Here is a 24,826-nt window from a genome sequence, read left to right as displayed (position 1 = left end):
TTGAATCTAGAAAAAGTCAGACTTTGAGGATTGGATCCCGGCTTGGACTGAAGAAGGAAAGTTGGAAAGATCCCTCTATCCAGGGATTGACTTTTGGGACATGGACTTGGATTTGGAGGAGATTGAAGTTTTGGGGGCCTTTGGATTTGGAGGAATCTTGAAATACGTCCTGAAACACTTTATAGACCCTAGCTTCAACTATGGAAATTTGGCTGAACTGTCCAGAAGGAATAAAAATATTGTTAGGATGAAGACGATCTGCAGAAGGGACCTGGAAAAGAGTTAAGAGCCTCGGACATAAGATCTCCAGGTTGATGGACTATATGGAATTGACGGAAAGGACTGGCAGAATCCGAAACCAGGGAGAGGAGTTGATGGAAGAAGATTGGAAAATTTAAAGTTTATATATAGAAATATCGCAAAATTAATGAGTGATAGAAAAATGGTGGATTGATATTTTATGGATTTAGCAGAAATGTTATAAGGAGTTAAGTATATATGTTTTAGTTTTAATCTTAAAATAAGGTTAAAAAATATGTTATTTATAATATGATAGAGAATAGAGAAAGATGGAAAGGATTTGCTGAAATAACTAGTAGAAGTGGAATACAAAAAGGGAGGGTAGAGGAGGTTGAGGAAACAAGGGAATGAAAGAAAGAGTATTGAAAAGGGGGGATGTATTTTTTTTCTTTTAAATTATTTTTGTTTTGTTTTATTTAGGGTTACGGTTAGGGAGTGGGTTTTGTTGTGTTTAGTTTAATGTGTTTAGTTTAATGTGTTTAGGTTGTGTTTTGTATTGTTCATATATTGTATTGTATTGTCTTTTTTTCCCTTTTGTTTTTTCTCTTCTGTCTTCTTTCCTTTTAAAAGTAATAAATATTATTTTTTAAAAAAGAGAGAAATATGGGAATTGTTAAAGCAAATGTATAGGGCAGCCACTTAAGCAGAAGAAACAATGTTTGAGCTCCCTCTGGTGGGACCACAGAAGAAGGAAATAAAATAAACTGGTCACTGACAGACTGCCAGTTGTTTTACAGCAGAGAATCAATGCCTTACCAGAAATTCAGGTTTGTGCAATCAAAGAGTACGAAATGTTGTATTGTTCTGGCCCTACAAAACCACTTGTAAAGGAAAAGAGAGAGGTCACTTTGGGGTTAGAAAAGGAATGAGGAAATGCACTTTGAAATGTGGCACAAATAGCCAATTAGCCAGTACTTTTTTCTGGAGGTATTCAAGGGTAAACAGTACCAGAACCCTTTTTCCCCTAGAAAAAAACAACAACTGGTTAAAAGTGTGGCGCTTCTTGTAACAGCATCATGGTTTGTAAGCAGCAACAGAACAGTCTCCTTTTCACCATATTGAAAATTAACTTTGCAGCGGGGGCCCTCAGACCTTCCTGCTGCCGTGACGGGCCTTGCGGTCTCCTTGGAGCATGTGACATCTCACATTCTCAACCCTTCTGAAAAAAAGTTAGGGGGAGCCAGGTGCCTGTGCCCTCCCCAACTCATAACAGTATTATTATGCCCATAGTACTGACGGAGAACTGAGGCAAAGCCGTCCCTTACCTAAAACTACCTCATGAGTTCATGGAAGGGGCAAGATTTGAATTGAGGATCTGCCGATTCGTAACTCCAATCCAACCACTTACCTGGGACTTCTGAACGGACACGCGCAGGATTGTAGTGGCAGTGTCCTTTTTTTTTTTTAATAATTTTTTTTATTAAATTTTCACATTTTGTAAAGACAGACATACACACATATAGACAAAGACAACACATATGAAGTTTCATATCCTTACTTTCCTAACCCCAGTTCTTGACCTCCCCCCACCCCCCTTCATACATCCTAATTCAATTAAATTAGCTCAGCAAGTTCATATCTCTCATCCTTTACATATTATTATTGTATATATATATTTTTAAAGAAATACTTAATTCCTTTTACTTGGCCAAATTCCAGTTTTCTTATAAATATTAAATCCTTTTCTAAGGTCGACTCGAATTCCTTCCACGAATTTCCCTTCTATCTTAAAAATAGGTCATAATAATCAAACACAAAAGTCATAAACATTTTTTTTTAAAATTCTTTTTCTTCCCCCCCCCCCCCCCGGCCCGGTTTCTGTCCCTTCCCAATGTCCCCATGTCCACAAAAACAGTTTCTAGCCTGGATTCCTCACATCTGAGGCCTTTAAGTCTCTGTCCGTCTCTCTCTGCCGATTTTGTTGGTAGCCCTCTTTGTTGGTCCTTGGGTCTCGAAGGAGTTCTAGCTCAGTCTCATCAAATTTTCTTCCATCCAAAGTACTTGGTACCAGCTGCTGCGAAAGGTCAGCTAATCCATACTTCTCAAAGAGGAAGCCCCAATCATATTTCTTGTTTCTTTTAAATTCAAATATTCCAAGTGTTCCAGGGGCTTCCTCCCTCCTCTTTCGCATCTTTCGCAGATTTGTAATGCAAGGGTCTTCTTCTTTATGTTCTGACAATGTAGGCTTGTGGTTGGTACTCTCCATCTGTACTGGCCCTTGTTCACTCTCCCCCTGTTCCAAAGTTATCTCTTCCGATTCAGCTGCAGGTTTTTTCCCAGTCAAGTCCATTGTGCCTTCAGCAGAGTCACTTATTTTAGAGTTCAAGGTTATAAGTTGTTTACTCATAGCCATAGTCTGCTCCTGCAGCTTTCCCACAAGAAAAAACATTCTTTCTATCTCTGCCTGTAATTTTCCATCTGCAGCCATTGTAGTATTTCAATGTTTCCCCTAGGGGGATTCTGGTTACTTATTAGTCTTTTCCCAATAGTCCGTTACCTTGTTATTTCCCTACTTTGTTTCCAACCACTTTAGTTCAAATATAGCAAATTAAGTCCAGAAAGGTGTTAGATAATAAGGTTTTTAACTTTCGCTGCCCGTTTGACAGCTCCTTTGACAGCTGTCAAACTCCTCGTTCCTTTTTCTCCAGCTCACATAGAGGACACTCCCGGGTCTGGGGAGGTTTAAGCAAAAGCTTCTAAAATTCCACTCTTACTCTCCAGCACAAATCTTCTTCTGTCAAATTCGTGCAAGTATTATCTTTTACAAAACACCAAAGAAATAACTCTCCACCTTAGTTCTCCGATCCTTGCTTTAAATTTTCTGTAAGCAGGGGGGGTGCGGACTTCCCTTTAGCACATCCCCCGATCGTGCCGAATTCAAGGATAAAAATTTTAAAGTCCAAATTCCAATCTACTCACGGATTAATTAAAGTCCGAATTTCAGGGAAGAAAGTCAGCGGTCTCCGGCCATGGCTCGCGGCTTCGCTCCACTGCAGTAGCGGTCTACTCACAGCACCACGCCGCTCCCCGTACCCTCTCTGTAGCCTTTAAAAAGGCTCTTCGTGGGTCGGGGGGGCGCTTTAGGTGCCCGCCGAGTCACCAAGTCCGCAGGCTTCTGCGCCTGCGGTTTCTGAGGGTCCCCGCGTCGCCGTCGCGGTAAGACCCGTCTGCAACAGAGCCGATTCCCTCCAGAGCTCGGAGGGAATCCACCATTAACCGGATCGCGCTAACCCGGAAGCCCCTGTAGTGGCAGTGTCCTTGCCACTTGGAAAGCTGCGGTGTCACAAGCAAGGAAACAGGGAGCATAAGAACATAGAGATGAGCCCAGCGGATCGGACCAAAAGCCCAGCATCCTGTTCTCAAAGAGGCCAGCTAGATGCCTGTGGGAAGCCATGCCACCTCCAAACATGGCACCCAACTAAGACACTAGTCCGCATGAAGCAAGCACAGAAGTCAGTAGACTTACATTGCCGAGTTTCCTTTTACCGACTCTAAGTCGCAACAAGAAGCGGAGGTGAAATTTGTCAAACCGAAGCATTTTTAAAAGTTAGAAATGTTCAAACGTGTACATTCTTATTTTATGTAAGTATATGAGCTTTGCTGTGGAGGTCCATTTTCTAGGAACAAGATTTCTGACAGTTCTCCCCCCCCCTCAAAAAAAAAAAAAACCTACCCAGAATGCCAATATCAACATTCCAATATTTGGAATTAACCGTTTCCCCTCCAGTCTTGAACCTGAAATATTGAGATTTCCATTTGGATTTTCTCGTTCATTTTCCCCCACATTCCCAGCTTACAAAAAGACAACTGCTTTCTAACTCCATGTATATGTACAACACATTGATATTCTTACATTGCAGTGTTTTACTCCAGGGGTGCACTATTCTCCTCCTCTGTAAAAAAACGATCTATTCGAATGAGGGAAGATGCAGTACCTGAGATCCATTCTGCCTGTTTCCTATGCCAGATGGTGAAATTCCCCTTGTGTCAATTTCCATACTTCATGGGCACACAAAATCAGGCCCACAGACCGTAGTGTCAAATCTCATTTTTCGCACGACAGCCATGGGCTTGACAGGCTCATCCCGATGTCACCAAGTTCCACACACGGTCATTCCATTCTACAAACAATTGTTTAACAGCCAAGAGTCTCCGTGTTGCTAAGGATATTGATGCATTCCAGGAACATGGAGAATTTCAGCCTGAGATCCTCAGTTCAGGTCCATTCGCGGTATGTAGCATTTTATGGCTCAAATCCTCAGAGTACCGTATTTGTCACACTACAGGATTTTAATGGCTTCACATTTGACTGCTGTAGTCACATGACGGAATTCATTTCTATTTTTGCTGTGTTCAGGAGGAGGACAAAACTATTTATAATATTTATTATACAGTATTGATGACCATAATTGATACTCCCATGAACACGGAAGCAGTTAGCTGCTTGGAGGCACTTGGAATACTATAAATAGCCAAATGGGGAATGGTAAAAAAGCCCAAAAACTTCTATCCTCAAAACGGTCCCTTCCTTTCCTTTTAAATTAGCAGCCACAAGTTGCATATGCCATACAGTCGTGGGCCTTCATACCCAAGATTTATTGAATCATCAGACAAGACTAGCATTCTCAGGATGCTTTACATGTGACAGGCCACATATATCTCATAAAACATGAATAGGAATGCAGCTAAGGTTGTACAACACTGCATCCAGCATGAAAATGTTCTATCATAAAGCATGGAGTTACAAGCGCTGCTGTTTCTTCAGCCCCGAGTCCAGCTAAATCATGAAGTTAATTCTTCATTTTGTAATTACATCACTAATACAGTTTGTTATTCCATATTGGTATATTCAAACCCACTTAATGGAGGCGAGATACACTTTAATACACTCCCCACAGCCTGCTATATTCGGTGTTAGGGTAGGCAAAAATGGGCAAAATAGCTGTTTCCCCAGTGAATATTTATGTATAGAGTTTCCAGTCCACTTTAGCGACTGAGTGCTGAGTTTGTGGTATAATAAGAGCTTTGCAAACTTTTCATGTTGCTGACATGCTTTTTTAGACATGCATCACTTTGCGATGCGTGATTTACTAGCAAACCAGAGGTTAAACTAACTCCTTTCTAGCCCCAGAAGGAGCATTCATGTGACACACCTACAGACTGCAGCCAACATACTAACGTGTTGCACTATTTGGAAATGAAGGAATTTATTATTTTGGTCACAGACCAGTTCCAGACACTATTTGGAAAGATCTGAACTAATCTGTGACACAGGCAAATTAGCTACAACTTCACTGCCCTTTTCTACATGCAACCAAGGCTTCATTTTAGCCCCAGAGTCTGTTTTGAGGGCCAACGATGACACTGAGATGTGTCCTTACGATAGCTGTCTGTGTTGGTGCCTTGCAGTCACAATTCTACACTTCTCTGGGAGCAAATCCCATTGTACGTGCCTAGGATTGCGCTAGAAATCTCTGGTCTCTGAAAAGCACAGGTCACCTGCCAACCAATCTGATACATAATATACCATTCAGATTTGCAATCCACTCAGTTGCACAGAGCTGAAATTCTCATGCATCTGAGTTGTTGTGAGCCTGGAAGCTGTGCTTCCTCCAAATTAAATTCTACTATTTTTTTAAAGTATTTGCACAAGAACATGAACTGAGAATGATGCGTTCGTTGCAGTCCGAAGTAAGCTACTCACTCATAAACGGGTCCCATTGAAAGCCCCACCGTTTAAAATACTTCAGAGTGAGCACAGCAAGGGCGGTTGGCCTATATTAGAAATACATTTTAAAGGTGCCATTCTGTGTATGTTTACTCATGCCACACTTAGCTAACCCCATTGTGTACCAAGACATAAAACTCAACGACAGAGCTTTGCATGGGCAAGGTCCCTGGCACAATTCACTAATTTCCAGGAAAAGCTGGAAGACATCCATCATTAAAACACTGAAGAGCTGTGGCCTGTTAGCGCTCCCATGATTTATGCAAGCGTGTTTCTGATCTCCTGACCCTTTAACCTGTTGCCTTGTTTTTATGGTACTGTTTTACTGTGGATTTCAATAATGGATTTCAATTTGCTTTGCGTATCTGGCTTTTATATTTTGTAAACCACTTAAAGGTTGCTTTGGGCATTATTTAAGGAGTCAATATGTAAGCGGGTGGTGCTGTGGTCTAAACCACTGAGCCTCTTGGGCTTGCCGATCAGGTTGGTGGTTCGAATCCGCACAATGGGGTGAGCGCCTGTTGCTCTGTCCCAGCTCCTGCCTATTTAGCAGTTCGAAAGCACACCAGTAGATAAATAGGTACCATTGTGGCGGGAAGGTAAATGGCATTTCCATGCTCTCTGGTTTCTGTCACAGTGTCCCTTTGCGCCAGAAGTGGTTTAGTCATGCTGGCAACATGACATGGAAAGCTGTCTGTGGACAAACACTGGCTCCCTTGGCCTGAAAGCAAGATGAGCACCACAACCCCATAGTCACCTTTGACTGGACTTAACCGTCCAGAGGTCCTTTACCTTTACTTAAGTTAACAATAAAGAAGCATAGATGAGCACTGAAAAGATTGTGCTCCTAACAATCCAATGATGTGCATCCAGAAAGTGATTCTTGCAGGGTTTGGCAGCAAGAGGAGAAAAGAAGCACAAGACATCAGGACATGATCCAAAGGCGCAGCTTAGTCATACGCCAGACGCAGGAGAGTCTTGCAGAACATGGAAAGGCAAGCACATTGTGGCAGAATGGGCTCATTCCAGGCACACAAGCACATTTATATAGAGGGCGGAAATTCCAAACCCTCCAACATTTCTCCAATGAAAATAGGTACATCTTATTCAATAATAATAACAATAATTTTATTATTTATTCCCCGCCCTCCCAAGACTGGGGTGGAATCTACACACATATAAAAAAACGCTGTAAAAATGCTTTTAAAAAATGTTTTGAAAAACACATTGAATTTTGCAGAGTTCACTGTCGCCATCTAGCATCACATTTGTATATTGCACTTTAAAACACATTTAAAACGTTTTGTTTGCAGCTGTGTAAGTTGCTGCAGCCACTCTGGGCTGCTTTCAACATATAAAAAGCATAATAAAAATAAAACACTAAAAAACTTTTCTCTTTACAGGGCTGCCTTCAGATGTCTTCTGAAGGTTGTATAATTATTTATCTCCTCGGCTCGGGATTGCATATACTGTATTGTAACTCCATACCCTCCGACGGGCCACGCCCCCCCGCTTTTGAAGGAGATCCCGGCCCTTCAAACCAGCCGGGGATGCGCGCGCAGCCTCCTCCGGCTAGTGACGCCCCGCCCCGCCGTGCGCCTGCGCGCTCGCTCGCTCTCCCGCCTCCCGCTTTCCCCGCGCGTTGCGCCCCCTCGCGAGGTTTCCGCAAGCCTCGCGACGCTTCCCCGCCGCCATCTTAGTTGTTCCTTGCGCGAAAAGAAGACGAGGAAAGGAAGGGAAGGGGGCGGGAAAAGGGGGGGGGTGGAAATAAGAAAGAAAGGAGAGAGGCTTTAGCTGGGGCCGCGTCTGCATAAGCATTCCGGAGTCAGAGTCAGGGCCGGGGAGGCTGCCTGGCCGCCTGCCGTTGCCCCTTTCCTTGGCTCGGGCCTCTCTCTCGGCGTCCCCTCAGGCCCGGGGCCCTCGCCGCCAAGCCCTCGTCACCGCTGCCTGAGGAGGCGGGGCTCGGGCCGGCTCTGGATGGTGGCGAGAATGATCATAGAAAACTTCGAGGCGCTGAAATCGTGGCTCAGCAAGACCTTGGCGCCCATGTGAGTAGTAGGGAGCGTGGGGAACGTCTGAACGCCCGCGCACACGTGTATCCAGGGCGCATATGCGTGTGCGGAGGTGCATAAATGCGCACCCGCCCGCGTGGAGCCTCTGCAAGCGGGGGTTACTAAAATGGACCCATAGTGTCGTGGGGGTGGGGGGTGTCTGGTGTGCAGAAACCTGACTTCTTCCTCCTCCTCCCTTGCATCTAGTTCAGTGGTTCCCAATCGTTGCAAGGTTTGGCTGGGGTTTGTTGAAAAGCGGGGTCGCCTAGCCCTAACACACCCCTGTCCCGTCCCCCCCCCCAACCATGAACACCCCATGCCATTCAGTGTCTGAACAGCTTCGAGGCGTGAAGCTCTGTTACTGTACATCAGAAGCAAACTGGAATGCCAGTGTTAGAAACCCAGATGGGAAAGCTAGGAGCCCTGTGGCACCTTAAACCTAGGTTATGGGCTCCACAGTGTGCTTTTTTATTGTCTTAGCAAGACTAAAAGGTAAAGGTAAAGGTACCCCTGCCCGTACGGGCCAGTCTTGACAGACTCTGGGGTTGTGCGCCCATCTCACTTAAGAGGCCAGGGGCCAGCGCTGTCCAGAGACACTTCCGGGTCACGTGGCCAGCGTGACATCGCTGCTCTGGCGAGCCAGAGCCGCACACGGAAACGCCGTTTACCTTCCCGCTGGTAAGCGGTCCCTATTTATCTACTTGCACCCGGAGGTGCTTTCGAACTGCTAGGTTGGCAGGCGCTGGGACCGAGCAGCGGGAGCGCACCCCGCCGCAGGGATTCGAACCGCCGACCTTTCGATCGGCAAGCCCTAGGCGCTGAGGCTTTAACCCACAGCGCCACCTGCGTCCCTCTTAGCAAGACTACAAAGCTGTAAATGAATGAACAGCAGCTAAAATGTTACGTTGATTTTACACATGGTCTGGTCCTCCCTAATACAGTGGTACCTCGGGTTACATACGCTTCAGGTTACAGACTCCACTAACCCAGAAACAGTACCTTGGGTTAAGAACTTTGCTTCAGAATGAGAACAGAAATCATGTGGCGGCAGAAGGAGGCCCCATTAGCTAAAGTGGTGCTTCAGGTTAAGAACGGACCTCCGGAACGAATTAAGTACCTAACCCGAGGTACCACTGTATTCTTAAGAGGGCCTCTTCTCCAGTCTTCGGAGAGCAGCTGGAAGTGGGGAGGCAGAAAAAGGTCCTCCTTTACTTCCCCTCTGCAGTTTTAAGCAGAAATCCCAGGTGTTGTACTGTGCCCAGAGCTCAGAAACGGCTCACGCTAATGATTTCTCTGTCACAGAACATGCCTCGAATAATGGGAGTTTCGAACGCTGGGTGTAGGCAGTTTAAAAGTAGCACACGTGTTCTCTTCAAAGCTATTGCAGTGCACTACCCAAACAGAAAGTGACAGCCTTAAAGGCTGTCTGTGGTTAGCAAGAAAACCATCATCACCTTATGATTATTGACTCATAAAAAGTTTTGAACACTGTTCCCAATTAGGGATCCAGGGACCCCTGGGGGTCCACAGAACCTATCCCGGGGGTCTGCAACTCCATCCCTTGCTTCTCCCTTAAATAAATTTTTGCATGGTAATATCACAAATTTTATCGTCTGTTTTTTTAGCGTACCTAAAATTGTTTGCTTATTAGGGGCTGCTCCACATTTTGTTCAAAAAATTGCCTTGCAGAGGTAGCTACCATAGAGTTATAAAATTTCCCATGGCTTGGATTTTGAAAAATAGGGGGTCTTCAGTAATTAGCTAATTGGGAACCACTGATCTAGTTCACTCTGTGAAGGTGTGTTTGTTTTTTGTCTTTAGTGGGGTGGAGGAGGGGGGAACATTGTGTATGGAGGTGCTTTCAACTCACGACAGCCCCTATACCCGCAGCCTGTAGTGGTACAACTCGAAACAAAAGTTGGAAATTAGCCTACATAGGTATTGCTGCCTCGACGTTTGTGGAAGAGACTTCTGCGCAAGAGGATGGGTGACTTGACCTTCCCTTGCTGTATTTGTTGTGAAAGTTTGCTGTGCTTAACTGATCTGCACCTATGGCTTATGTATGCATACGCCTTGATCTGGTACGCCTGACTCTTACATATGTATGTTTCAGACTTTATAGTGTGTAAATAACTGATGCTGTATAGAATTATACCGCCATCATATTGGATGATGTATAGTTTCCTTATGAGAAAGCACACTTAATTAACAAATACATTGTGCACTTCTGTCATAAAGTCATGTGAGCAAGGAATTAAAGGGTAAAAGTAAAAGTTCAGTTGCAAGAAATTTTCGAAATGTCAACTGTCGTTCTTGCCTGTTTGAGACTCTTGCCTAACAGTGTATTAAATTGAATTGTTGGTTCATTCTTTGGTGCTTTGAATTGAATTGTTGACACCAAAGTTTTGAGAGTGCAGTGTGTTTTTAATAGATGTTTATTCTTGCCAGCTATTTCCGGGCTACCACCAATTCAAAGGGTTTGCACTGTGCAGCTGATATGTAGAAAAACATGCAGGAATTGTGATTTGTGGCAAAGCAGGGTGTTGGTACAGTGGAAATACTCCTGGGATGAAGAATCAGTAATTCTTTTAACATAACAAAACATCATTTTAATATAACTTACTGCATAAAAGCAGAATGGACAAAACACGATAAGAAAATTTAATGACTGTGCTACTCCTTTGCATTGTCTCAGAAGTTGAACACTGTAAGTTGATTTCTGGATGTGTAACTACATTTTGGGATTATAGAATTGTAGAGTTGGAAGGTACCCCAGTCTTCTGTATTCCAGTCTTCTGTAATGCAGGACTCTCTTGCCCAATATGGGGCTCAACCCACAACCCTGTGATTAACAATCTTATGCTGTGTGCAGATTAAGCCTCCATAACCAGCGTGATAAGAAATGGTATGAAGAGTTATCATTGGTTCTCAGTTTGTCCAGTTTTTGGTCATGCCAGGGATTCTTGTTTCAAATGCAGAAGTAGGGACCTTGTACAGAAATTGTTACATTCTTTGCAAGAGCTGATTTGTTTGGCTGAGGATAGTGAACCCTAGATGGAAATGCAATATGAGCTTTTTAAACACAAAAGTCCTGGAAGGAGCAGATGACCACTTAGATTCTAAAGGTGTGATTTTGGGTGCCAAATAAATACAGTGGTACCTCTGGTTATGTACTGAATTCGTTCCGGAGGTCCGTTCTTAACCTGAAAGTGTTCTTAACCTGAAGCACCACTTTAGCTAATGGGGCCTCCCGCTGCTGCCGTGCCACCGCCATGCGATTTCTGTTCTCATCCTGAAGCAAAGTTCTTAACCCGAGGTACTATTTCTGGGTTAGCGGAGTCCGTAACCTGAAGCGTATGTAACTTGAAGCATATGTAACTCGAGGTACCACTGTACTGAAAATGCAAGACGATTCTTTAACTGTTGTGCCCAGTGAAGTGTGCTGTGTGTGGAAACATTCATGTGTATATGTGCAAACAAGGGGAAATCTTGAAATCCTTGGTCAGATATGTATATTTTTGTGCAGTTTTGCAGTTACGTTTTAGGAGTGGTTGGTCATCTGCTACATCTTGTTTGGAAAAGCGGCACCGCATTGTGGTTGCTCTCTGCCTTAAGAACAGAAGACATAGGACACATGTAGCCACTTCATAAAATGGGAAGGGCTGCAGCTCAGAAGTAGACCATTTTCTTTGCATGGAGGTTCAATCCCTGGCAACTCCAGGTAGGGCTAAGAGAAATTCCTGCTAGAAACCCTGGAGAGCCATTGTCAATCTAGACCAGGGCTTCACAAACTGTGGTCCACAAACATCATTCTGGTGTACCACAGTGTGCCTGTGAATTCTGTGGAATTCTATGGACTTCAACTTGTAATCAGTGTTGGATAAGAAATAAAAGAAGCAGTTAAAATGCAAATAGAAGTCACACATCATTTCGCATAGTGCATTACAATAGCTAAAATAGGCGCGTGGGGGGGGGAATCATTAAGTGGCCCTTCACGAGTCTAATTTTCAAGCGGTTCATAGAGGGGAAAGTGTTAGGAAATCACGGGTCTAGATAATACTGAGCTGCTTGACTAAGTGTATGGTCGTTTCCTATACTGCATAGTACTTTTCTGTTAATTGTGGAATTGGGAAATGCAGCACTGCTGCTGATGCAGTCCTAGTGCTCTGTTGTCTAGCCTTCTTAACAAGCAAAATGTCTTATCTAGGTAGAGTTGAGGGAATAAATACAACCATTGTAGCATTTCACTATTTACCTACTTGGGGCAGAGTAGCACAGTGCAGCAATAGTTGCTTGGGTAGGTTCACCTTGAACTTTCGGGTGATCTTTGGAAATGATTATTACCAGCCCTAAGTGAGTAGAAAATTGCATAGCTACATTTGCAAGTAATAGTAGCATACCATGGAGAAAGATTCTAGTTCAGTAAATATGGAATGGTTATTGTGAAAATAGGTTTCGATTATTATTCTGAACAATCTTTCTCCCTGTTTTCCTTGTTAATATACTTGTCTCCTAGTTTAAAAGCATCCCTGGAGGTGCTGTCCATGTAGACTGGGCAAACACTTTCAGTCATTGTTGTTGCTGTGTTGATTCACTGCAGTGCTCCCTGGAGTTTTCAGTCATATTTATTTCTCATTTGTACTACTTGTTTGATTTGGCTTTTTCAGGATATTCAACCTATTGCCCTTTAGTTCTCTTGGAATGATACTTTTTGCACAAGCTTACTATTTTCTAACTCAGGTTATTTTGGGAAATCATGGTTAAACATTTGTATTGTACAGAGACATTGTAGAAGCATAGGCTCATTAAAATGGAAAGTGTTCCTTCTGCTTGTTAAATGCCCTGGGATTTTGTTGCTGTAATTCATTATGACGGGAATACAATCAAGGAGATGGTTTAAATGTAGTTCATGGTTTTATTATTACTTTGGTTTCCCTTCTTTTATATTACCGTAAATAAGCAGTGTGTAGGAGAAATCTTTGGGCAGGAAGAGGAAGGGGCAGCATTGAGAGGCCTGCAAGTCCCCAAAAGGAGGCAAAGCCTCAAAATGTTGCAGACATTTATTGGAACAGTAAACTGAAATGCATTGTATATATTTCTGAGGCAAAGAAATTTCTATTCCATTTACGTTTCCTGAATAAATGATAAAATTGCTTGACTGAATCGACACAATGTGGAATAGAAATCTTATTCTTGAAGAAGTAGTTCACTTATTTACTTGAATCTAATACACCATTGAATCTAATGCACACCTCAATTTGCAGAACCTTGAAACCGAAAAAGTATTTGCTGGCGAATGTAAATGTGCCATAGAATCTAATGCACACCTTAATTTTTGCAACGTCATTTGGCAAAAAAAGGTGAGCATTAGATTCGAGTAAATACAGCATGATGGACATACTTTATTTTGTAATGAATTTCTGCAGTTGCCTGTTTTGGGACTTAAAGTCCTCTTTTCTTTTTTAACTTCCTGAGAGGATTTGTTTTCTTCCTATATTCTAAAAGTTTTTGGTCTCCTGTTTTCTTAGATTTTCTCACATTTTTCATGTCATTTGGATTCTTTATACATAGTTCATAGTTTAATATATGAGCAAGTTGCATGGATGACCCATTCATTTTGCTCCCAGGGGACAGCACTAAAAACTGTTATGTTTGGAAAATATGTTGCAGGTAAGCTACTAGTAGTTGGATTTGTTCTTTGCTGTTTACACCACTGTTATATAATGTTATCCAAAAGAATACAAAATTAAAGTGTGTATACAACTGAATGTTGCTGAGTGGGCAGAGTTTGGAGCTCAGAACTGGGGTATACATTTATATCTTTGATTAGGCTTCTGAAACTTGATTTCTGGAAATACTTGCTCAGATGGCTAAACAAATTATGATGCTATGCTATATTGGCAACAAGATTTTTGTCAACAAGTCAATTAAAAATGGTAAATGTTGTATGAATGAGTTTGTGAGCTATATAAAAACTGGAAGAATGTCTGTAATTGACAAGAGAGCTAAACTTCCATTTTTTAAATGACTTCTTTTTTAAAGGTTTTTAATCTTGAACCGTGTAATTGTATAAACTCTCCAGCCTCGAAAGGTTTGCTGAGTAACTGCAAAATACAGCGATTTTTAACAAGTGTGTGTTGCAGTCTAGCGTGGTTTTGAAACATTTGAAGCAGATGTAAGCTTCTAAACTTGATGCATCCAGGGGAATCATGACACGGGAAGCTTTAAGGTTTTAAAGGGTACACAACAAGGGACATCATCATGGCAACCAGCCCCTACAAGGTCTTTTGGTATCATTCCAGCACCATTGTTGGCTCACCTTCCTCTTTACTCGACATGATTTTCATGCTTGAGTCAGACTGTTGAATTTCTGATAAGCTCACATTTTTTTTATTTATCTTTAAGATTTCCTATGCACCCTTCATTGTAATGTCCCAGGATGGGTTACAACAATAAAATGCAAAATTATGAAAACAGATAAAGCAATTGCAATGATAATGTTTGTAAACTGTTCCAAACAGAAGAGAACAATGTAAATTCAACAGAGGAGGAGGTGGTTTCCAGAAGATAAAACAGTAGAACAGACTCCCATGAGAGGTGGTGGAGTCTGCTTCCTTGGAGGTTTTTATGCAGAGGTTGGTTGGCCATCTGTCATGTATGATTTAGTTGAGAGTCCAGCATTGCTGGGGTTGGACTAAATGACCCTTGGGGTCCCTTCCAGCTCTACAATTCTATGATTCTATGAAACATTAATTCAGTGGCCATATACTGTGCAGAATATATATTAGATGTATGAATTCCTGAAATGCTTAGAAATTTTAATGTAATACTGGTAGAGGACCTTTCACTGATAACTTTGAAATTTTAAGACAGAGGTTTTCAACCTTTTTGAGTCTCCAGCTCCCTTGACCAACTCCATTTTTCTGCTTCACCCCTGTAGGGCTCAGGAGCCCAGTTATGTCACCCCTTTCTCGCAGAACTGGCAGCCTCTTACCCTTTTTTGAACACCCTCCATTGTGGAGTGTTTCCTCAACCTCCTCTTACCTGTCCTTGGGAGTCCTCCTGGCAGTCACTACTGCCACCCCTGGTCTCTGAGCTCCCCCCCCCCAGCCCCAAAGAAAGGTGCCTCCTCACACTGCCTCACAGGGGCCTGGGAAGAGGATGCCCCCAGCCTTGGTGGCCCAACGGAGTCTGGCCAGAGGTGAACATGAGGCCAGCACCTTACTCACTTTGGGAGGCAGCAATAGCAGCAGCGGTTGCTGATGGGTCTGCATGGTGGAAAGGCTCCCTTTCAGAACCAGACACTCAGCTTCTAGGCAGGCCTTGCACACAGCAAGCACAAGAAAGGCAGAGCCGTGCCTGCCTGCCAGGCCTCCCACTTGTCTGTCCATTCCCAACAGCAAGGACCTGGCGCACTGGCTGGCTGAGCTCCCTTGCCTGCTTGCTTGCTTGCTCCAAGGCTGCCTCAGCTCCTGGCAACCAGCACCCCCTGACCAGTCCCTGAGACACCATTCGCCTGGGGAGCTTGTAGCCAGGGCTGCTGCAACAAACAGCTGTGAAAGCCCTTGGGAGGCAGACACATGAGAGGGCATCAGAGGTGGGAGGGGAAGGAAAGAGGGACTGAGGTCAGTGTTGCCTGTGGCACATCTGACCTTCTTTCAAGGCACCCCAGGGTGCCATGGCACACTGGTTGAAAACCACTGCTTTAAGGTATCCTATACCATATTTCACAAACTTCAGTTACTTGTTACTCAATCACTGTATTGTTATTATTTTTAAGTGCTTCAAAATGGTGGGTTGTAGCCAGCAAAGTTCTATTGGTAGACCCACTGAAATTTAATGTACCTATTAATTTCAGTGGTTCTATTCTCAGTACAACAACAACAACAAATTATATTATTTGTCTGCTCCCCATCTGATTGGGTTGTCCAACCACTCTGGGTGGCAAGATACACCTTGTATCTTGTTTTTAAGAATGGGAAGTACTTAATAATAATAATAATAATAATAATAATTGGGCGGCTTCCAAAAAAATATTAAAATACTCTAATACATCAAACATTAAAAGCTTCCCTGAACGTATTAAACTTATGTTTAATATTATGTTCGGTGTTTTTTCTAATCTCTGTGCAAGTGACCAACTGTTTTGTCTTGAAGAACATGATGGATAAGGAATATTTAAAATAGTGTAAAGTTAATTTTTAATTTAAAAGAACATCCAGTCTTGCAAAGACTGTTGATGCTTTCAGGTGTTCCCAGTTTCCTTGAACCATCTCTTTAAGGCTACTTTGATCATGACATTCAGAGAACATTACTTGTTTAGATGGAATATCACACTCCTCCACAGAGAGACTGAAATTAGATAGATAGATAGATTAGATAGATGCACAATGATGAAACAAGTTAGTAAAGTTCAGCTGAACCCTATGCCAATCGTGTATCACACCTACACCTTAAGGATACTCTAGTTGGATAAGTACGGTAAATTTGAAGATGACGCGTATGAGCATATTGAAAAGCCTAGATCTCCCTTTATCTGGAACTCTAAAGCAATTTGGTGGTAAACGTGTGGAATGTTATTGACCCTGCCCTGATACCATTTGTGGTGGTGTTAAAGGAAGTGAATGTCTTGGAATCATGTTGACTTCTTGGACTTTCGTGCAGCTTTTATGGTTTCTCAGTTACTACAGTAGTGGCAGAATTGAAATGAAAAGTTGTAAAAGTAAAAACCTTGATTTTTCCATAATTTAATCCTCACAGAAACAACCTATGGCAATTTATACTTCACCATAGTGCTTTTTTAAATAGAACTGTATTATAACAAGCTAAATACATACAGGTATCAATATATAACAGTATTCCACAACCTTTCATCACTGAGGACTATTTGCAACATTGAATTGTGGAAGAACCCAAAAGTTTTATGAATGCTTTTTCAGTGCTGTTGGGGTGCATTTAACCCCACTTGTCAACGGATGGTTAAGAAAGAAGTGACAATGTGATTGTCCTTGAGCCAACTTTTGGTTAGCCATGAAATGCTTTTATGTTTAGTATTAGCCGGTTCTCTTTTTCTCTGTGTGATACCTCATCAGCTAATTACATATAGTCTGCAGAACAGTAACTAATGGCTAGAAGCCCAGTAATTATCATTGATAAAATGAACATCACAATGGTAAAACTATTCCAATGAAACTTGACCCACCTTTTTTTAAATAAGTAAGAACAGCAGAGGCCACAATTCCTTTACTAACTATCAAAATGTTACAGGTGGTGACCATATTACGTGGGGTTTCTGTTCTTGTCCCCCCCTCCCCCCCGTACATGTTGAATGCTCCTAAAATGGTCATGCCTGTATTTTAATGATTGGGGCAAAGGGGATTTAATACTTTGCAGAAAGCCTGGCTGAAGGGTATACAATGCCCAGCATTTTGGGTCAACCTTACACATTTTGACGCTGTCACTGAAGGCTGGGTAACCCTTGTTAAGGGATGGGAACAGCCATGAGCACAACGGTGGTCCAAAACGCAGTGAAGCAAAACAAATGGATGAAACTCATAGACTGGCTTTTTCAGTAGAAGTTGACACTTGATTCATTTTATATAACACACATCAATGCAAAATGAAAGTGTAAAGATACGGAACACCCTGGGCATACTGCACCAGCTTGAGTTAACTTTTTAGGATATCTTCATTACTGACAGGTCTTGTTTTGCTTCTTTTACAGATGTGATGCAGACCCATCAGCTCTAGCTAAGTATGTTCTTGCTTTGGTAAAGAAGGATAAAAGTGAGAAAGAACTGAGGGCGTTATGTGTTGATCAGTTGGATGTGTTTCTTCAAAAGGGTAAGCTCTTGTAAATATATCACTGACTTGTTCTGAATTCTGACTCCATCTTGAATTAATTGTATATGATTATTATTGCATCCTGGGCTGAATGGCTCTGCATTAAATAGAACAAAAAAGTATGCAGCCCAACAGATTTGTTGATTCAAAGAAATAAAGTAGTGTATAACATCTAAGAGATATTATAGATACTCAAATCCTGTTGTAGAAAATAAATGCATCATATGTCTCACTCTTGGAAGCTATGAATCCTTTTGAGTGGTTATTGGATCATCATCTAGAATTAAGTATTAGAAATACTAAGAATTATATAGTAGATGCCTTAGATATATAAAAAATAGAGTCGTACCTTGGAAGTCGAATGGAATCCATTCTGGAAGTCTGTTTGACTTCCAAAACTTTCGGAAATCAAGCCGTCGCTTCTGATAGGCTGCAGGAAGCTCCTGTGCAACCTGCGTCAGGCGATCGGGTTCCAAAGAACATTCGCAAACTGGAACACTGACTTCTGGGTTTGCGGCGTTCGGTAGCCAAAACGGTCTACTTGTAAGGTGTTTGACTTCTGAGGTGTGACTGTAAATATAATAAATCAAATGCTTTCAATTACAGAGCACTCCCCAGGCATTTTTATAAACCCAAACATTTTGTCATTTTTAAATGAATAGTGCAGTTTGTGAGTTTGTATCTGTCACACCAAAAATTGATTGTAGTCAAACCAAAGTTGTGTTTTAGTCTACCATCTTGATTCAAAATGGCCCCTGGCACCCAAACATTGACGAAGACTACCGCCCCCACCTTTGCATTCTTCTACCAAGTTTGGTGACGGTATATCAAGAGGCAACCTATAGAGAACAGACGAACAAAACTTTCAAAAGTGCATAGTAGATATACTTCTCTCTCCTCTGTGCTCTGCTTGCTAGAACTGCTATTTTTCCATGTGCTGTCCATAAAGAGTGTGCCAACACTTGAGGAGGCAGATGAATGCCTGATGCTGCTTTTCTCAAGATTGAAAGCTCCAGGGATGGGTTTTGGGGATAGCACTGTGCCATTGATGGGAAAGGGTTGGTTTACTGTAGGTCTTCTCTACTGCCTACAGTTGTCATGTTACCCAAGCAAACAGAAGAGTGACCATTTGCTCAACCAATGCAAAATGGCTAATTGAGTTCTGAGTAATGCTAGCCATAGAAATTGTTTGTCAAGTGTTACCTTTGGATCTTGTTTTAGAGACCCAGATATTCGTAGAAAAACTTTTTGATGCTGTGAATACAAAGAGCTATCTACCTCCACCGGAGCAGCCAACATCAGGAAGCCTGAAATCAGACTTTTTTCAGCATCAGGAAAAAGAAACTAAGAAGGAAGAGGTAGGGATCAGTCATGCATCCTCTTCTTAATGCGTATCTTGCAATTTGTGTCTGTATGTTTAATCTGTTTTCAGTTACAATGCATTTAAATGCCAATTTCTTAAAGCTCAATACTTTTGATAGGTGATTGTTGAGGATAAACTTCACTTGGTGACTCTTAACTACATGATATAGTGAACCTTAGAGAATGAAGCTATGGGTGTTACTATTGGGTTGAGGGTGTGAGACTAGTATTTACAGGTGCAATATTTGTTTGGAGAACCCTGAGCAAGAGTGGATTATCACATATATGTCTAAAAACCCTTACTTATTGTATTATTCATTATTATTATGTTTATTAAATTTCTACACCACCCTTCATCCAAAGTTCACAGAGCGATTTGCAATATAAAAACACAAAAGGACATACCATGGTAACAAACAAAAGCAATACCTCCCAGTTTAAAAGGTCATTGATTGTTTAATTAACCCAAGGCATGGGAGAAGTGGAATTTTTTGCCTGATGCCTCTTCTAAACTTCAAATTCTCATGTCAAAGCATCTTCTTTGTTACAAAGATGTGCAGTTCTGAAGACTGAGGTTGGCGTAGAATTCTTGACAAGGATTTTGAAATGGTTCTATTTTATTTGGTTGCTGGATGTTTCTCTGGGTGCTGTACTCTTGTCTGATTTTCCTTTTCCTTCTTTATCAAGGTCATTAAGGAGGAAGAGCGAGAGAAAAAGTTTTCTAGAAGGCTAAACCATAGTCCCCCTCAGTCAAGTTCACGCTATCGAGAAACCAGGTGATCATGTATTCTGTCCCTTGTAGTAAAAACCAGGAGAGGTTATTTAATAAAGTTTTCATGTTGCTGTTTTTTACTGGCTTTGCCTGCCTTTTTCATGTATAAATGTTTTGAGGTGGATTTAGTTACATTGTTTGCTGTTACAGCAGTTTGAAAAAAATTATATGGTAAGGATACAAAGGTATAAATGAGCAAGTCTCCATGTGTAATACATACAGAGCACAATCCAAATTTTGTAGTTTTTAATGAAGTTTTTATAGATAGATAAGGGAGTGTGCTTTCAAACATAGCTATCTCCTTCTACTTGACAGTTTTGAAGTTAAAGAGCACCTTAGTGAATTTTGTATTAGAAAATTGTCAACCTCTGAATTTTCCTACAACAACTCTGCATCATCAGTGTTTTTTACACCCACTTAAACGGATGGTGATTGTCTTGAGTCAATATACATTTTGTATGATAAATTGGGGAAAATGCACAACACCTGCATCTGCAGGAAAGCACCCAACTGTGCACAGATTATTGCATTTGAATTAGGATTTGCCTTTGGTATGCATCCATTTTTCATGGAAGCAAATCCTGCCTTGGCTACCGCTTAGAATGTCTGAGCTCATGAAGGTCTAGGCTGCATATTAAACAGTGGAAATATAAGCCACTTTACAATACATTGCTGGGTTATTTGAAGTATTTGCTCCCCTTTCATTTGCTTTGTTTTCTCTTGTAAGAGTCTTCTTCGGGGCGGACTTTTTTCTCTGCTCCTGTGTTTGCAATGAGAGGAGGAGGGTCTCTGCTGTGCAGCTCGAAAATTGGATTGTTCTAGGTGCATTTTGTGACGTGGAATGTCATTAGTGTGATCAGCTTCTCCACTCTGGGTGCGGTACTGCACCTGAGATTTCAGATTAAAACTTCAGAATGGAAGGAAAGGAGGACTTTTTTCTGCCTCCCCACTTCCAGCTACTCTCTGAAGTCTGGAGAAGAGACCTGTGAAAAATGAGCATAATATTTTAGCTGCAGTTCATTCATTTTCAGCTTTGTATTCTTGTTATAAAGCAGCACGCTGAGACGTTCTGTTGATGTGCCCATGACCTAGGTTTAAGGTGTCATGGAGCTCCTAGCTTTCCTATCTTAGTTTCTAACACTGGCGCTGTGCTATTGGTATTCCAGTTTGCTTCTAATATACAGTAACAGAGTTTCATGTCCTTGAGCTCAGAAACGCAAATGGCATAGCATGTTCTTGTATTTATGGGGAGTTCATGGGGGCGGGGGAATAGGAGTGTAAGTTAAGGCTGGAGCGATACCGCTTTTCAACATCACAGTGTATCACCAGCCAGACATTACAATATAGTAATGCATCGTGATGATGAAAAATGGAGGGGGGGGGACAAGCTACATCGACCCCTGGCGCCTCAGGGGGCCGGGGCCGATGCAGTTCGTTTTCCCTTCACCGTTCTGAGTGCTGGCAGCAGAGGGACTCCAGAGCGGTGGTGGATTCGCTCATGATATACCGCTCAGAAAAATGCCATTGTGCTCTGGCCCTCAGACCAGTCCTGGGCGATGTATTGATACCTGAACCAGGGCTTTTTTTCAGCTGGAACTCACCAGGACTTAGTTCCACCATCTCTTTCTAGAAAAATAGCACTGCCCCAAACTATATAGCTTTTAAAATGGCTTGTGGTAGGTGATAACTGGTGCTGGTTCAAAGTTTGTTTTTGCCCAGAATTGGCACTTAAAATAGTGTTTTCACTGATTCTGATACAAATGGTTACACTTATATTTGGTATGAATTTTCTGTTTAGTGCCTAGAATTTATTTCTGTGTAACAATCCAAAATATTTAGAAGCAGGGATGAAAGAAAGAAAGAGGAGCGTTCTCGCAAGAGAGACTACGACCGGAATCCCCCGCGAAGAGAGTCCTATAGAGACCGCTACAACAGAAGAAGGGGGCGAAGCCGGAGCTACAGCAGGAGTCGCAGCAGAAGCTGGAGCAAGGAGAGGTTGCGGGATCGAGACCGCGACAGGAGCAGGAGTCGAAGTAGAAGTAGAACAAGGAGCAGAGGTGAGCGATGCTCTGCACATGCTGACTTGCAGCATTGCAATTCTTTTTGTAAACTGCTTTAAAGGTTTTTGTTGTTTTTTTACAATCAAGCAGTATATAAACTTAAATAAATGAATGAGTGAGTGTAGGACTGTCTCCAAACTACAAATTGGTACTCTGTAGAAAATGAACGTTTTCAGGTTTGGATGGATAAGACTTGCTTCCAAAGACTTTTCAATATATGTGGTTAGATATCATTTGATACATTCAGATGATCATTAATGTTCTGTCCAATGCTGGACATTGCAAAAGTCTGAGGATACCGCTGAGAGGCGAGGGATCATATGTGCTGCCTTGGGATCCTCAAAGGAGACGCAGGATATAAAGTAGGAAAAAATATACCGTATTTTTCTCTTCATAACACTCACTTTTTTTCTCCTAGAAAGTAAGGGGAAATGTCTGTGCGTGTTATGGAGGGTATATGATTATGTTTATGCTCTAGAAAAGCTATGAAGATTTCTTTTGGAAGTACCAGGACAATAATATACAAATATGCCACACAAGTGTGTTCTAACACACACACGTTTTAAGTACAGTGCCATCCTGTGGATATATACTTAGAAGTAAAACCATGGTGTTTGATGGTGTGTGTTCTCATGCATTGGATGAGCAGACACATGCTTATTGCTTTCCTTCGCATGTTTTTTTCCACACTCTGTACACTAGAGGTGCAAAGGAGCAATTGAACCGAGAAAAACTGTATATATTTGAATGGTCTTTCTTCTGGTTCACTTGCCTGTTTCTTCCCGTGGTGAGATTATTGGGGAAGAAGAGCCTCCTCCCGATCTCTCTCTGGGTGAAATCTGATGAAATGACATCACAACAAGTTACTGGGCTTGATACTTCATTTGTCCCACAGCAAAGGGCTTTCTTTATGTGTTTCAGGATTTAAGACGCTTAGCCAATTGTATTTTGTAAATGTGATTTGAGGTTGCCATTGGCTGTCCTGCATGCTTTCAGATCGATAAACCAGTTGGGATTGGGAGTTTTTTTAGTTTTAAAAATGTTCATCAGTTTGCGTAATACTTGTCTTACTGACATAATGTGGATGCCTTGTTCTTCTTTGCAGAAAGGGATATAGGGAAACCAAAATATGACTTGGACAGAACAGAGCCATTAGAAAACAGCTATACTCCTGTTTCTTCTGTAACAAACATTTCATCCAGCCATTACCCTGCCCCTACACTAAGTAGCACTATAACGGTCATCGCTCCTGCTCACCATGGAAATAATACTACTGAAAGTTGGTCAGATTTTCATGAAGAACAATTAGACCACAATTCCTATGGGAGACCTCCACTGCCAAAGAAACGTTGCAGAGACTATGATGGTAAGAACAAAAAACGAGTTATCCCATTGCCTTGCCGAGCATTGATGACAATAACCAGTATATCTTCCAGACATTTTAAATATTTTCTTTTAAACTATTTCTTATCCTTAGTATTTCGTATTTCATTTTATTGTTTTACAAGTGAAACATAAAAAGTAAAAATGGGTGGAGCTTTCTTTGCGATTGGAGATTTATGAACTCATTTCCAAAACTGAATGGAAAGCTATTAATTTGCACTGCTCAGAACATCCTGGTAACATACTGTTTTAACTTTTCAGAAAAGGGTTTCTGTATGAGAGGAGATATGTGTCCATTTGATCACGGAAGTGACCCTGTAGTTGTAGAAGATGTGAACCTTCCAGGCATACTGCCTTTTCCAGCGCAGCCCCCGGTTGTTGAAGGACCACCTCCTCCAGGACTTCCTCCACCACCTCCTATTCTTACTCCTCCTCCTGTAAACCTTAGACCTCCTGTTCCACCTCCAGGCCCTTTGCCTCCCAGCCTTCCACCTGTTACAGGTAGGATGTACCTTTTAAATTTCAAAATAACTTACTGTACTCTGTTGAAACCCATTAAAACACTGTTCAGATACAATGTTTCTAAACCAAATTGGGGAAAATTCTTAAAAATGAGGAGGAAAACAAGAAAATATCCTGGGGCATGGAGTTCCATAACTGGATTTCCGTCACTGAGAAGTCCCTAGGTTTTGCAGCAGCTTGATACATCTTAAAGCATAAGGGCCTCAGCAAAACAAGCACAGAAGGTCTCGCTGCCTGGGAGAGGGAATATATAGAAAGTAGTGTACTTTTAGGTATAACGGTGCAGATCTTGTAAGCTTTAAAGGTCAAAATTGCCACATTTATTAAATTTGCATTCAGACCAACTGTATCTCTAAGGATGAATGTTTATATTGTCTCTATTACCTGTTGCATTTAAAATTCTGGTGGCCGAAGTTTGAACTAATTGTGGTTCAGGCACCAAGCTGAAATCTGTAACCAACCAAGCACTACTACTCTTTCCTTTTACTACTCACCTTACACTAATAGGGAACAGCATGCTACTATTTTTACGGTGAACCTACATAGTACGGTAAGTAGCTTCCCTGGTGACTGTACACTTGTTAAACATTGGTTAAAACATCCAGGACCTTTATTTACATACTGAGGATAGCCTTAATTAAACAGCCAGAAGCTAAACAGTGAGTTCTTCTATCCCTTTGACTGCCTTTATGCTGCTGTCTACCTCTGAAGATCCATAGTGCTGTCAATGGTCACGATATTATATTTTGTGCTGTATGTGGTTGCTTTTTTCTTTTCACTTTTGGTATTAAATTATTTCTGGTTT

The 24,826-nt window shown here is 41.8% G+C and overlaps 2 protein-coding genes across 5 annotated transcripts in view; one reads left to right on the top strand and one right to left on the bottom strand.

The window, feature by feature from the left end:
* NDFIP2 (Nedd4 family interacting protein 2) overlaps positions 1 to 4,376 on the bottom strand; it is a 56,166-nt gene extending 51,790 nt beyond the window's left edge. For both annotated transcript variants that reach the window (XM_079973057.1, XM_079973059.1), the window contains exon 1: positions 4,236 to 4,376. In XM_079973057.1, coding sequence (XP_079829183.1) covers positions 4,236 to 4,298 — 63 coding nt within the window. In that variant the 5' untranslated portion in view covers positions 4,299 to 4,376. The remainder of the gene's footprint in view (positions 1 to 4,235) is intronic.
* Positions 4,377 to 4,446: 70 nt separating this feature from the next.
* Positions 4,447 to 24,826, top strand: part of RBM26 (RNA binding motif protein 26) — a 46,434-nt gene continuing 26,054 nt past the window's right edge. Inside the window, exons 1-7 of one of the 3 annotated variants that reach the window (XM_079972548.1) lie at positions 4,447 to 4,531; positions 17,804 to 17,922; positions 19,144 to 19,280; positions 19,972 to 20,060; positions 21,896 to 22,113; positions 23,222 to 23,482; positions 23,761 to 24,000. In XM_079972548.1, coding sequence (XP_079828674.1) covers positions 4,473 to 4,531; positions 17,804 to 17,922; positions 19,144 to 19,280; positions 19,972 to 20,060; positions 21,896 to 22,113; positions 23,222 to 23,482; positions 23,761 to 24,000 — 1,123 coding nt within the window. In that variant the 5' untranslated portion in view covers positions 4,447 to 4,472. Of the gene's footprint in view, positions 4,532 to 7,753; positions 8,077 to 17,803; positions 17,923 to 19,143; positions 19,281 to 19,971; positions 20,061 to 21,895; positions 22,114 to 23,221; positions 23,483 to 23,760; positions 24,001 to 24,826 lie in introns of those variants that run through there. The other 2 variants (XM_079972549.1, XM_079972547.1) reach the window with 2 other exon arrangements.

The sequence above is a fragment of the Podarcis cretensis genome (assembly GCF_951804945.1).
Source record: "Podarcis cretensis genome assembly, chromosome: 4".
NCBI classification, from domain to species: Eukaryota; Metazoa; Chordata; class Lepidosauria; order Squamata; family Lacertidae; genus Podarcis; species Podarcis cretensis.
Note: the sequence above shows the minus strand (reverse complement) of the source record. Positions and strands in the feature narration are given on the sequence as shown.